This window comes from Schistocerca gregaria, chromosome X, assembly GCF_023897955.1.
Source record: "Schistocerca gregaria isolate iqSchGreg1 chromosome X, iqSchGreg1.2, whole genome shotgun sequence".
NCBI classification, from domain to species: domain Eukaryota; kingdom Metazoa; phylum Arthropoda; class Insecta; order Orthoptera; family Acrididae; genus Schistocerca; species Schistocerca gregaria.
This window is the reverse complement of record NC_064931.1, coordinates 786,354,946-786,370,587: the sequence shown is the minus strand read 5'-3', so window position 1 is coordinate 786,370,587 and position 15,642 is coordinate 786,354,946. Positions and strand designations below refer to the sequence as shown.

The 15,642-nt window shown below is 40.0% G+C and overlaps 1 protein-coding gene across 1 annotated transcript in view; it reads right to left on the bottom strand.

The window, feature by feature from the left end:
* The window catches only part of LOC126297465 (protein ERGIC-53), an 89,378-nt gene extending 76,533 nt beyond the window's left edge, over positions 1-12,845 (bottom strand). The window contains exons 1-6 of the mRNA XM_049988341.1: positions 12,561-12,845; positions 9,988-10,044; positions 9,818-9,915; positions 9,475-9,647; positions 8,881-8,980; positions 7,100-7,223 (exon numbers count right to left, since the gene is read on the bottom strand). Of these exons, the coding sequence (XP_049844298.1) occupies positions 7,100-7,223; positions 8,881-8,980; positions 9,475-9,647; positions 9,818-9,915; positions 9,988-10,044; positions 12,561-12,726 (718 nt within the window). The 5' untranslated portion in view covers positions 12,727-12,845. The remainder of the gene's footprint in view (positions 1-7,099; positions 7,224-8,880; positions 8,981-9,474; positions 9,648-9,817; positions 9,916-9,987; positions 10,045-12,560) is intronic.
* Between the last annotated feature and the right edge of the window lie 2,797 nt (positions 12,846-15,642).

Here is a 15,642-nt window from a genome sequence, read left to right as displayed (position 1 = left end):
CTCTCAACCCAGATATGGTTGAAAACGTCTAGGAGGCATCGATGGAAGTCAACTGAGAGGTGTTTGAGCATCTGACAGTGGGTGCGATCTGGCTTTGGAGCCGTATCAGGGCAAGCGGCTAGGGCACTTTGGAATTCCCACCCACTGAACGGAGCATTGTACGATTCAGGATGGCACGTGTGTAATGAAAGGCTCTGACGTTCCAAATGCTCTCTCAGGGAGCGGAAGGCCAGTGGGTAATTCGCAGAAGCAGAACTCTGAGCAAAATGCTCCACAGGGCAGTTTGCAATTGTGTCAGTCAGTACAGACTGCTCCATTCAGTGAAAGTGCAGGTACACTGACAGGGGTCCGATAGAAATAGAGTTGCCTAATCTTGGCCCAAAGCTGTGATGGAGAGGTACAGAGGCCAATGGTGGAGACATACCTTTCCCAGCACTCCTGCTTGCATTGGCAAATGAGGCGGCGGGCTCGCGCATGGAGCCGTTTAAAGGTGATGAGGTGTTCCAAAGAGGGATGCCACTTTTGACACTGGAGTGCCTGCCTGCGATCTTTAATCACTAAGGCACAGTCCTCCACCAAGGAGACCCAGAAGAACAGGGAATGGCAGAATCTGCAGCAGTAATGATGCTGGTGGTGACCGAGTGAACTACCACATCAATGGTGTCATTAGAAAGAGGCTCAATAGTGGCAATGGAGGTGAACAAGTCCCAGTCAGCCTTATTCATAGCCCATCTGCAGGGGCACCCAGAAGAGTGACGTTGTGGCAGTGACAGAAAGATCGGAAAGTGGTGACTACCATACAAATCATCATGCACACTCCATTGGACAGATAGTAATAGGCTACGCCTGCAACTCAAAAGGCCGATGGCTGAGTACGTGCCATGTGCCACACTGAAATGTGGGAAGGCACCATTATTTAAAAGAGAAAGGTTGAGCTGTGCCAATACTTGCTCAACGATGCTACCTCAGCCTGTTGCCATCAATCCACCCCACATAGGGTTATCTACATCTACATCCATACTCCGCAAGACACCTGACGGTGTGTGGCGGAGGGTACCCTTAGTAATTCTATCGCTTCTCCCTTCTATTCCAGTCTCTTATTGTTCATGGAAAGAAGGATTGTCGGTATGCTTCTGTGTGGGCTCTAATCTCTAATTTTATCCTCATGGTCTTTTCGCGAGATATACGTAGGAGGGAGCAATATACTGCTTGACTCTTCGGTGAAGGTATGTTCTCGAAACTTTAACAGCAGTCCGTACCGAGCTACTGAGCGTCTCTCCTGCAGAGTCTTCCACTGGAGTTTATCTATCATCTCCGTAACGCTTTCGCGATTACTAAATGATCCTGTAACGAAGCGCGCTGCTCTCCGTTGGATCTTCTCGATCTCTTCTATCAACCCTATCTGGAACGGATCCCACACTGCTGAGCAGTATTCAAGCAGTAGGCGAACAAGGGTACTGTAACCTACTTCCTTTGTTTTCGGATTGCATTTCCTTAGGATTCTTCCAATGAATCTCAGTCTGACATCTGCTTTACCGATGATCATTCCATTTGAAATCACTCCGAATGCGTACTCCCAGATAATTTATGGAATTAACTGCTTCCAGTTGCTGACCTGCTATTTTGTAGCTAAATGATAAGGGATCTATCTTTCTATGTATTCACAGCACATTACACTTGTCTACATTGAGATTCAATTGCCATTCCCTGCACCATGCGTCAATTCGCTGCAGATCCTCCTGCATTTCAGTAGAATTTTTCATTGTTGCAACCTCTTGATACACCACAGCATCATCTGCAAAAAGCCTCAGTGAACTTCCGATGTCATCCACCAGGTCATTTATGTATATTGTGAATAGCAACGGTCCCATGACACTCCCCTGCGGCACACCTGAAAACACACTTATTTCAGAAGACTTCTCTCCATTGAGAATGACATGCTGTGTTCTGTTATAGTTGTTGAAGTCGCCCAATAACAGAAAAGGTGGTGGGAATTGGGCTATCAGTGCAGCCAGGACATGTTGCAGGACACCACCACCCAGTGGAAGATAGAGACTGCATACAGTAACAGCCTGAGGCGTCCACACCCGAACAGCTACAGCCTCTGAAGGTGTTTGTAGAAGGACAGACTCACTGTGAAGGGAGTGAAGGATGTAGATGCAGACACCACCAGAAACCCTCTAATAAGCTGCCCGGTTCTTATAATAACCCCGATAGCCACCGAGGGGGGGGGGGGGGGGGGGGGGTTCGCATAGCTGGAAACCAAGTTTCCTGAAGAGCAATTCAGAGGAAAGGGTGAAGGCTGAGAAGTTGTCGGAGCTCAGCAAGATGGTGGAAAAAAACAGCTGCAGTTCCACTGGACGATGACACTTTCCATGGGTGAGAAAGGCGTGAAGGGACCGAGGAGGCAGATTACACCACTAGGTCACCTGCTGCCACCGATTGAGTATCTGTTCGAGTGACATCCATTGTGTCCGAAAGTCCAGCAAGATCTAGGTCCTCGGCGGATGCCAGAATCTCTACCTCGCCCTCAGACACAGAGCTTGTAGGTTGCAGTGGGGTGGGTGCCACTGCAAGTTCCTTCGTCTTAGAGGTCTTCTTCTTGGACTTTTCTTGCTGCTCCTTGGGTTTCACTGATTCAGAGTCCAGGACGGAGGAGGATCACGAAGCCCTACGACCAGCTGCTTGTGAGCATTTATGCCACTGCTGGGCGTAATCCTTCCCACTTGTGGAAACCTGGGAAGGGAGGGACCCAAGAGACCCCTTGCGAGGGAGAGGAGCTCTAGAAGTTGGACCCTTCTCCGGCTTAGAAGCTGGGACGGACCCCCCTGATGGGTGGGGTGGGGAGCGGTGTGGGGAGGGGGTGTTGCTCCCGAGGTATGTGGCGCAGGAGCCCCTTGGCCAAGGGGGCATGTGGAGTTGTACGGCTCGGTGAGACGACTGAAATTCACTTAACTGGTGGGGCTATCATGGTGGTTGTAGCGGCAGCATATGAGGAAGTCATTTGCACAGGATGGAGTCATTCGTATTTCCTCTTAGCCTCAGTATAGGTCCATCTGTCCAGGATCTTATATTCCATGATTTTCTGCTGTTTCTGTAAGATACTGCAGTCTGGCGAGCAAGGTGAATGATACTCTCCACAGTTGACACAGATGGGAGGCGGGGCACATGGAGTATTGGGATGTTATGGCCGTCCGTAATCTCTGCATGTGAGGCTGGAAGTACAGTGGGAGGACATACGTCCAAACTTCCAGCACTGCATCAGGGGAGGGATATAGGGCTCGACATCACAGTGGTAGACCATCACCTTGACCTTCTCCAGTAATGTATCACCCTTGGAGGCCAAGATGAAGGCACCGGTAGCAATCTGATTATCCATCGGACCCCAATGAACAGTCCGGATGAAATGAACACCTCGACACTAAATTGGCACGCAGCTCATCATCAGACTGCAAAAGAAGGTCCCTATGGAAAATAATACCGTGGACCATATTTAAACTCTTCGAGGTCTGATAGTAACAAACAACCCCCCCCCCCCAACTTGTCACAAGCAAGTAACCTGGGTAGAGGATGCCATCATCAATACTGCCTCAGAGCACATTTTGGACAAGCCCTCCACCTAACCAAACTTGTCCTCTAAATACTCTATGAAGAACTGAGGCATTGTTGACGTGAAAGACTCCCCATCAGCTCTCGTACAAACTAGGAACCACTGCCATCCTGAGCCTTACGTTCCTCCCACAGTGTGGCCAGGGAGGGGAACGATTTGGGATCGTATTTCTGAGCATAGAATTGAGCCCGAGAACACTTCGAGACTGCTGGTGGCTAGCCACCAGCAAGAGATGATATACCACGCTTCATTGAGAGTCATCCATCCTGATGCCACCCACCCTGACCAAGGGTCCTACCCACGAGTGCCGCTCAGCCTCAGGAAGGGCCATCTGGCAGGATGGCCATTGCCGCTGGCAGGATGGCCATTGCCGCGAGTACCGATGCCCCAGGGAGATAGGCATCTACTCCTTGGCATACATGGGGAGTTAACGGTGCAGGCATCAGCAGAGCGATCCCTGTGTTGTCAGGGGGCTACAACAAACAGGGTACATGGCAGCCCCACCAAAACGGACTGGCTACTGTGCTGGACATTAGGTGCAAGGAAGTCCATCGTTGTCATCTCCACAAAAAGCAACACTGCACAGTGCATGGTGGAAATCACACACCGGAATGCATCCTCGCCTAAGAGATGGAGAATGAGCGGGACAGCAATGCGACGATGAGAAAGCTGGCTAAAGGTCTCTATGCACAATGAACACACAGCACCATGTAAGGCGCCCTTCCCCAATTGGCTCGCTCTTCGGAAGAATTTGGAAATATGGAGGTCAAATCCGAGAGGGGACCATCACATATAGGCTGAAACGTTTGAGACTCCTTTTAGTCGCCTCTTGTGACAGGCAGGAATACCGCCATGCTTCCAATCCAACAGTTAATAACAGCCTCTATGGCGAGGGGCAATCTATTCTTCTCCCATTGTTGTTATTCCATCCTATACCTTAGCTTGCTTGAAAGTGAAAGAAAGCAGCACAAAAAGAAACGAATAAGAAGAGGCAAGAAAGAAACCATCTGGAGTTTGTAGCTACATAACATGCTGAGAGCAAAGTAGTGGTGGTGGTGGTTGTTGTTTTTTATTAGGCCAAGTACCTATGTGACTGTACCTACGTGATCAACACCATATGCAACAATGTCTATGTGATAAAATCACAAAGCATGATATGCAAGAAAGTATCATATAATACATCAAACAAGTGTTTTTGGATAATTGCTTACTACAAAATAACTGTGTTAGTACCCATTAATAGTTTAGAGAGAAGTCTGCATACTATGCAAATTCTACAAATCCATGACCCACACTTCTTTTAAGCACCCAAATGGATGTAAAGTGAAGAACAAATGCAAGGAAACTTCATACTGTGCTATAGTTTGTTCCATACAGACAGCTTTCCCAGCTCAAACAATTCATTTATTTCCCAAAACATCTTGGTGGCTAACAAAGAATTCTCCGCACCTTCACAGGAGAACTAGAATTTCCTTTATGTTCTCACAAGCTCCACCTTTTCTAGATACACCTAATCAATAGCCGATAGCAAATGAGCCACCCTCCACTTTTTCTGGATACACATAATCAACAGCCACATTAACAAACTCAAGGCCATAGACTGAAAAAGCAAGAAGACAATACCTGAGATAACTAGTAAGCAGGTGACAGATTCTATCTTCTTGCTTTGACTAAGTGGAGTCTACTAATGTCAAATAACAGTGCTCGGTAAAAATATTGTGAAACCTGATCATTGAAGGTATTTTCGGTGTTTCTGAAGTCCAAAGAGTATAAAAATAGACTGGATCAATTCAGTTCCTATGGTGACCTACAGCTCCAGCCACCCCCCACCAAGTAATGATACTTTGCTCCATACACACTTCAGATGGATGCAAAGTAACACCTCTTCAGCAAATAGTGAGAATGGAAATTAATTCAGCATATGACTTTCCAAATCATACACACATGATAACACTCTAATATGAGCGGCTTGCTGCTCTATGCACAATGCATGTTGCATCTGATATCCAAGGTATTTTCCCCCATCTTAGGCACTTCAAAAGAGTAAGTTACTTCATGCAACCAGTGAAGCACAGATTCTTAAGCTGAATATTTTTCTGCTACACCCAGTGTCATACACAATTATAAAATTCAATACATGTCAAACCAATGACAACTCTCATATAAAAGCACGAGGGTATATTGAGGTAAATCTATATGACAGTTGTCTTAAGTTTCACATGTACTGCGTATTAGAACAGTGTGACATTAGGTATACCAAGAGAAATTCAACTTAAGGAAATAAACCTGACCTGGAATCTTATGACTGTTGAAACCAAATCTGATTTTTTTAGTGTACTTATAATAAAAATTTTAGTTTTGTTAAGACATGTTTTGATAATACATTCGGCCTATGAAAATTTACTGCCATTGTACAAAAGATTGCAATCTGGAGGAGGACTACCTTCACAAGGATGAAAAACCATTGTTTCTGTACTAGCATTGTGATACATCACTGTCAAGAAAAATTGGAAAATTGCACTAAGGGACTATGGGGCACTGCTGAGGTCATCGGTCCCTAGCCTTACACACTACTTAATCGAACTTAAACTAACATGCTAAGCATAAAACACACACACACACACACACACACACACACACACACACACACACACACACGGGAGGACTCTGACCTCCGACAGGGGAGAGCTGAGCGAGCCGGATTCACGCATTATACATATACCTCATCAGCAGCATTGTTGCCTTGTGAGAAGATTTTCTCAAAATCAAGCTACATAGTGAATGATTGTCATACTGTTGCCTGAGGCTTTCCCGACAGATTAGTTGCTAATATGTTTCTCCGGTGAGACATCTCATCTCATGTCATCATGAAAACTCCACAATATTTCATTAGTGCAACTGACCTACATCTTCAGGTGTGGTTCAGGTTCACTGCACATGAAGATCTCAGCCAGTTGCACCGACAAAATATTGTGGCGTGTTCACAATGACATCCGATGTCTCATTCGAGAATCATACTTGCTCCAGTGTAAAGCACATTGAAAACATTCTGTTTTAAACTGGAATATACTGTTTCAAATGTTAAATAAATGGGTAAATTCAGTGTGATTTCCTTGAACACACAAAATACTTATGAAATGCTGCTACTGCAATATTGCTCATGTCACTGCTTTTTACGTGGTTCACAGCCTATGTGGAACCTACTACTTGGATGGAAACTGCAGCATTTTAATTTATTACAAGCAATAACAGTTTGGCTGATCTACAGTTTTAAACCCACTCCACAATGAAGTTTACTTTTAGTTATGATTGACAGTCACTGGCAACACTTACTTTATTGCCCATCACCTTGCAATCTAACTTCCACACTTATTAGGTAAATCTTTAAGTCAGTGCACTTTAATAAATCATTTCTTGCAAAGATTCAAGGCTACATTTGTATTTAGTATTAAGTGCCACACCTGACAATAAAATAATGAACTAATGTACCTGCTAACCCTCCTGTTGCAGCAGACAGACCAAAGTAACCATTTTTGGGAAGGACTACATTATCGGCTCTGAAACAGATTTCCATTTCCTGTTCATTGTTTGTCATACCACTATGGATCAGGACCTGCAAAGAACATATCAGAATTTAAATATATAGAAAAGAAGTAGAAAAACCATGCTTGTGGGACTTATTTATATTCACAGAATTGTAATGTCATGCATATTGTAATCATAACTGCAAAAAATATATATGTATAAAACTATGCACTATCCACAATAATAGTTTCCACAGAACAGTGTTTCAGCATAGAAATTCTATCTCTAGCCACTTGCATTTTTGTTTACAACACTGTTTAATCATTACTTCAACAGTTTTCTGGTTTAAAGACTGCTCAATCATCTCAGCACAATGAAGATGAGCAGAGCAGGCTAGGATTCCACTCTCTGCTATATTATGACAATATGTCTATAAAACCTTCAGGGCCTCCAACTGACATCACCTTAGCACTTATTTATTCATGACATGTTGTAAATGAAATTCAGACAAAACTCATTGGAGACTGATTAAAATATGTAACTACTGTACTGAACAAAGTTAAGAATTTACACTTAAAATGTAATCTAAGATAGTTAACACTTATCTCGAATCTTCACAATATTTAGTCTCTGGAGCCTTTTAAAGAATTAATTCAGGTACTACTAATAGACAGTAAAATCCTACAGAACAATTGTGAACTTCTGCATTGTAGCACTGGTTCTCATACATGAACTTCCGGACAAAGTGTTTTAGCCTTAGGTACAAATAGACCACTTTGCTACTTAATCCCATGGATTATAATCACATTAATGACATACAGCAACACCCAAACAAATAAGGGTAATTCATCCACGGTGTAGAACTGAAGTTTATGTTAACTTCTGCAGAGATCTCCTTTGTGCATTACGTTGTAGATAAATTTCTTAACTGACCCAATACAACTTTACATCTTTTGTGAATTCTCCAACTAGAAATTTACTTAAGAAGTCGTTGCCATCTTTTCAAGTGTGTAATGCTATTACCTTCATTTCACAACTCTGAAATGTTATCTCCATTTCACAGATGGGTTTAAATTTTAAACCACAGCTTGTAAGTGTAGGAAAAAAGGCATACATTCCAGAACATATACTAACTACTTCATACCACCACTTCCATAAAAAAAATTCAAGCAACTAAGAGTAAGCCTTGTCTTGGCATACAGTAGAAGTAAATAGACCAATATTTCATGAGAAGAGGGGTATGTGCCTGTTCAAATAATTGCAATGTACAGGCTACAACCCTGGCTTCTGGAACCAAGCAGATTACTTCCACAAAGCGTAAGGAAAATAAAATACACTCCAGCAAATGTCAAATGAAGTGCAAAGCAATATCTTTAGTTAAGCATATAGTTTGGCCGTAAAATTGAACAAAACAAAACTACTGTTACCACATGTACAGAGTTCCCCAATAGCAGCAGTGTAGCCAAATAAATTCAAAATCCAAAGAGAAAATGCTGAACTTAATAGATTGAGAGTATAAGAATGTCTAAGTTACAAGTCGGTGTCAAATCTAAACCCTCAATAATAGCTTTGGAGAGTTCCAGCTTTTTATGTATATTTTTGTCTCTTACACCAGTTTTAACTGTAGCAATTCCATAAATTTACAAAATTTGTCTTGGAAGTATGTGCAATATTCTTCTCAAAATACGACAACTCTTGTTACCTGAAATGAAACAGCTTCTCTGTTTTCTGCATTAGAAACTTACAGTGAGTGAGTTGAGGTAATACTCTATTCGAGCTCTTGTCGGGTAAGGCTTGTTGCGGAAATCTCTCATACATCCATTCAACATCTGAGTTGCTCCATCACTGCAAATGAGGAAAAAACAAATTAACACTTCTATACATATACCTGTGCTTTCTTGTTATCTGGATGCTCACTATTCTTGAAAGAATTTTTAACAAATTTGACTTCCAGTCTATCTTGTACAAAGTGACCTCAATAGCTATAATGCCCTGTTTAAATTTTGAAGCCCTACAGCTATATGTAACACAAAATTCAAGTTAAGTTTCCATTTCTCAAACAAAGCAATTAACACATTCACTCATATAATTTCTTATTTTAGTCCAACTTCTCTGGTAATTTATATTGTGCACACGATAACTAACAAAAGTTAAAGTAACTTCTCATCAGTGGTGAGGGAAGGGTGCTCCAAGTAGAAAAACCAACGGTTTGCATTATCATACTATTCTGGAGGTGCTACACAAATTGTTTCTTGTCACATTTATTACATAAACATTATTAGTTATTTAATCAATTTTATGAACCAGCAGGTTTACAACAGCTGAAGTATAAAACTTACTGAGGATGATCAAATTCCTTTGTACCATCATTGAGTACACCCATAATGAAGGGGTTATTGTGTTTATTATCATTGTCAAATGAATCAAAGAACACACCAAGTCCAACCCATTTATCAGAACTGCCAAAAACTGGTCCATCATAGGCACCTTTTGACTCTGTGAACCAGAAAGCCTGCAAGGAAAGAATAGAAAATGCATTATCTGTTTTATAAAAATAACCACACCATCAGTTTACATATTTAATATGGTTTACAGTAAACGAAATTGCAGATTTTTCACTTCATTAAAGGTAACTTAACAATTACTAAACAGCACGAGTATAAAAACAGTACAACATCCTACCAGCCCATCAGCACCCAGTCTACCTCTTCCTGTGATGCGGAAAACAATATCTACTTCCCACCAATCAAAATTTGTTTTTGATTTAGTCCATATTGCTCCTGTGAAAAAAAGGAAAAAATGAGTGTGTGTCTGACACTAATTACTAACAGATGTGTCTCAAATGGACTTACCTTTTTGACTTTTCATTGATGGAGCTATTCTGACATTTTCTGAACTGGCAATGGCATCTGCAATAAATTTGTTTAGAAAAATTAGTAAGAATGTAGTATTAGGTCATAAACCCCTTAACATAAAACCCCAACTTATCTAGTTGTTATTACTTCGGCAAAGTCCCTGGTATACTAGGGAAACTTAAGAATAGGCCTCAAAAAATTTAAAACCCCACATATATACATTTCAGCACAGATAGTTAAGTGTTTGGCCACTTGAGACCACCTGGGATTACATTTGTAGCCCGACTGCCATGTTTTGGTTGAGAGGGTTCCACCAGATACCATCTTTACTGTGTGCAACTTTGGATACAAGATACATACTTTCAGTCCCTCTCTTGTATTACTGTTTATGCAATGCTTTAAAAAAATTTGTGTAATGACTGAGTATGACAATTTAGTGGCTAAGAAAGTGATTTCAGTAGAGATTGAAAGGACGAAAGGAGTGAAAATTGCTTGTCAGCAATACAAGATAAATACATTTACTGTGTTCCAACCAGCTCCGTCAAGATTTATATTCATCAGAAACTTATGAAATACATGGCTGGACTTCATAGCTACATAGAAACTAAAAAATGACTTCCAGTTTCAAGATATTTTAGTCACAGACCAGTGCAATATATACTCAGGATTTGATTATTAGTGATTTTCAAAATTTTAAACTCATTATTTTGAGCTTTAAAAGCTAGCTTTACATGTCTATATGTAATGTCATTCTGTACAGGATGCTTTTCATACAAATATTTTTTGGAACATAAATCAATGTGTTAAGGGGTTAAAATAGCTTAAAAGTCTAAAAATATTAACAAATAAGTTTTTGTTCACTCTTCTCTTTATTTGCTGCACAAATTGTGCTTAGTAAAAGACCACATATCAACCAAGGTATAAATAGTGTAATCAGAGAATAAGAAACAGGTAAACAATACTAAGGAACTGTTAACTGAAATCAAATGGAGTGTCCAAGCATTTTCATCAGTAGCAAGCAAAGAAAAGATGAAACCAATGAGAAAATAATCTTCAGAAATAATGTTGACAAACAACATATGGTGCAATAAGGAAAGATCCCAATGAAGTCCAACAACTGCTCTCTTCAATTATTATCTAGACAGTCTGAATATGATGCTGGCATATCAATAGCATCATGATCACCATGCCCTAGTATTTTTAAAAATACTGTTTACAGAACAGCACATGCACACCCCAAAAGAAATTTAACGTGCAAAATCAGTTACCCCACAAATTTCACAAATGATGGTATGAAGCACCAAATGAATAAATGAAAACATTGTGGTTCTAAAAGGATGGATGATTAATGTTTCATATCCCACTAACAACAAGGTTATCTGATGAGGAGGACAAACCCTGATGGGTCAACGATGGGGAAGGAAATTGGCCTGCCCAGTGTTTTCATCCTAGTCCATAGGATAAACTTTCCCTTAAGAGCAATGTCCCAAATTACAGAGCAGTTCGTATGGTGATGTTTAAATACCAAAAGACCAGAAACAGCACTTTTCAAAATTAAAGAATGAGAATTTCACACTTTCATATGTACTACTCAAGTGTCAAAGACCTGCACTTGCTCTGACTTTGATTACAGGTAAAAGATATGACTAATGTAACAGAACTAGAAAATTGTATCGATGTATAAAGCATATGCTAGAAAATGTATTGTCGAATAGGTAATACAAACGCTATCATGTTCACGTATATTGACAAGATTTTACAACACAAGTAATAAATCAGAGTATCAACATAGACAAGGAAAGATCCTCGTATCCACACAAGAAAAACTATGAACTTTCGTCATTTAAGTTAAACTAGAATGTTACCAAAACAATGTAACTGTAGACTTAATAGCATGTTAATAATGACAACTCTTTGTGTAAGGTCTCAAGAGAACACGGATATCAACTTCTTGGTATCACCATCTTCTGCCCACAATTATTGGCAAAAACACTTTTTCCCAAAGTTTTAATGAAACCTTTTTAATTGTAACTACATAAACGTACATTAACACGTAGGTACTATGGTCACGTGCATGTCACTTAATTCCGGCGTTAACACTCAAAATTTGTCATCTGTCAGTTAGTTCTTAACCTTAATTCCATGTTTCAAAATAGCTACGTAACAATACGATGAAAAGCCATTCTGAATAAAATTCAAATTAGTGAAATGACGTACAATGTTTACCCAACCGGTATAATGGTATACAGCTCCGAAAATTGTTACAAAGTAACGGAATAGAGCAGAAATCAAAACAGGTAAATTCATATTAAAATAGTTAAAATGAAACCTGCCAAAATTAGAATGTAACTAACTACAAAAACAATATACAACAATCGGCAACATCCCAGCTGTCATATGTTTTTCAATTACAGCAGAAAGACATTTCCATGGAAACCGGTTCTTTTACGTAGTAATGCAATCGCTGCACTGCACACAAGTATTATTTGCGGCAAAATGAATTATTCATCGAAAGTTTCAAAAAACCGAAGACACCGCACATTACAACCGAATTTAACCTATTGACTTACTTCCGCCGTACTCCCAAAACGGGACAGATCCATCCTTCTGAGCCAAATATGGAGGCTTGAAACTATATTTATATTCAAATCTCCTGAATCGATTATTCCCAAAAGTCTCAGACGTCAACAATAGGACAAACACCACGCACAGCCACCTCAACCCTGCCGCCACCATGTTTCACGACGGTCAGACTGTCTTTTCTTTCCTCTTCGGCTACGTGAACAACACAACCTGGTCGAATTTGATTGGACGTCGACAGCAGTCGCTTTCTTCAAAGATATAATCGCACAAGTAAACTTCCAGCAGGCCAGGGAGCAAGGAGATTAGATATTGGCAAGGAGGTTAGAGTCGAACCTTCATGGACCAAGTAGGTATTTTTACTCTTATCTGCTTGGAGGAGGTTATAATCTACAGTCTCTTTCTGTAGACAGCTTATTGGTACTGACATAGGTTGAATATTAACAAGATTTTTCCGTAAGAAACTACGTTGAATTGCAAATAGAAGCATTAATTACGTAGGTCTTGAGCTCACTATTAGCATACTCGTAACTCATAAAACACAGGAAATTCATTTTTAGGATTGTTGTATCCTATAATATACAATGATTTGGATTTACCACACATGGAATTACTTAGAGAATGGTACATGAAGAAGTTTTGCAATTAAGGCCAATTTATACTGGCCGTCACGTCAAGTTACGTCACGTCAAAACATTAAACAAAGAATTTCAAATGATATAATTCAGACTACAGTCAACGGACCACCAGACGTCAGTGTTTCTGGGAACAGAAATTTTTTACCTACGCGTCTTCTGCGAACATTGGAAGTTAACCGACTTTCGCGACACGTACGCATGTTACAGTATTGGACTTTGGCCTTTTGTATCTTCTTAATGCCGGAAGGCAGTGCAGGGACACTTCAGTCTCTACTAAAACGCAATTTCATAACAACTCAGCGTGTAAAAAATGCAAAAAAGTGTTATAAAAGGCATCCTCTGTGTGAAATATAAGTTCTGGCTACATGAAAATAGGTAGAATGTGAATTAAGTCGTAAATGACGATATTAGGTGGACGGTGGTCATGTAACTGTGTTAGTGATGAACGCGAAGATCTTCTGAATATGATAAATTCGAAAGACGAAATTATCGAGCTTCTGAGTAGTGACACTGAGACTCCCAGAAAATAAATAGTAATCTTGAAACAAGAAAACGCGAAATAATTAAATGAAAAAATTTGTGGATTCGTGAAAATAGTGAATCAGTGATGGAAAATGGCCAAAAAACAGTCAAATTCAAAGTGTTAAAAGAGATACGCAAACCGAAAAAGTGTTAATAATGACGAAGATCGTGGAGAAAGAAATACAAAATATGCCAGACCTAGAAATAAATAGAAGTGGGTTGCAGTAACGTAAAAAGAGAAAGGAAGAAAGCATCACGGAAGTGACAAACAAAGGGCAGGAAATGACTTCTTAATAATTGGCGACTCACTAACTAAAGACGTTGCAGTAGTGTATAATAAGACTGATGTCCGCCCAGGGATGAACAAACACTTCAAGAACAAGGTGACAATGAAACATAATGCGTTCTCGCAGATATATCAGAATGAAAACTTTAAAGTAGTTTTCATCCACCTGGGACGAACTCGCTACGAAACAGTAGTGAAGAAGAGATGGTAAACGAAGCACTGAATCTAATCCAGACAGCGAAAAACGAGTACCCAGCATCAAAGATAATTTTAAGTACTATCCTACACAGAAAATCGGTTAGTGATAAATACATAGGCAGGATAAACAATCGAATCGGAGAGCAGTGCCACCGACTTGGTGCAGTTTTCATGATTTCGAATAAATTTATTAGTGATAAATATGGGCTGCATCTAAACTGGATAGGATCGGCTACATTCAGCAATATGTACTACGATATTCGTAAGACCATACTTTTGGGTTGTTTGGGGAAGGAGACCAGACAGTGAGGTCATCGATCTCATTGGATTAGGGAAGGACGCAGAAGGAAGTCGGCCGTGACCTTTGAAAGGAACCATCCCGGCATTTACCTGGAACGATTTAGGGAAATCACGGAAAACCTAAATCAGGATGGCCGGACGCGGGATTGAACCGTCGTCCTCCCGAATGCTAGTCCAGTGTCTAAAGACCATACTTATTTTGGGAAACTTGTATGCAGAGATGTAGATGTCAAAATTGATAGCGAAGTTGTAACGAAAATACACAAATAGCGTTTCAAAACAGACCCTGTTAAGAATATTCAGAGAAGTAACAATATGTTCTTAATGCACTTGAACATAAATGGGTTAAATTCAAACTAAAAAATGGCAGAGAAATAAAACTTAACTATTTGCTAATCATTTTGTCAGAGATATCAAATGTCAAGGTCTTATAAATGAATGAACACTGCTTTACAAAGGACAGTATCAAAATCTTAAATAACCTTGGTAATTCTCTTGTTGTCTGTAGATTTTGTGAGAGTAATTTAACTCAAGGGGGATCACGCAAACTTGTGGAACGATCAGTGAGTTATAAAGCAAGATTCGATTTCGATTCCCTTAATGAAGAATGTATATTTGAAAGCTGCTGTATAGAATTAGGCCAAAATATTGATATTTTATCTGTGCATATAACTCCAGGTGCAGAAATAACTACATATTTTTTGTCGAAATTCCAGTACCTATTACATAAATTTCAAAAATAAACCAAGAAAAGAGTCACAATTACTGCTGATTTCATCATAGATTTACCAGTGGAGGCAGAAACTCAACAAAATTCAATGATATGATTGAAATATCGGCTTTCCGTGCTAATTTCACTGATTTTACTCAAGTAAACGAAATGTCAGCAACATGTGTAGATACTACTTTAGCCAATTAAACTTATAATGAGGCAAATGAGTTTCGTTTACATTTAGGACTTTCTGATCATTGTGCTCTATTTATGGAATTACCAAAAACAATATAACCTTGCCCGAAAGGAACCTATACCAAACGAGAGTTCAGAACAGAAAATATGAACTTATTCAATCATAGATTAAATAAGGCAGAGTCGTTTGGTTTAAATGGGTTAAAATTAAAGACGGAAAA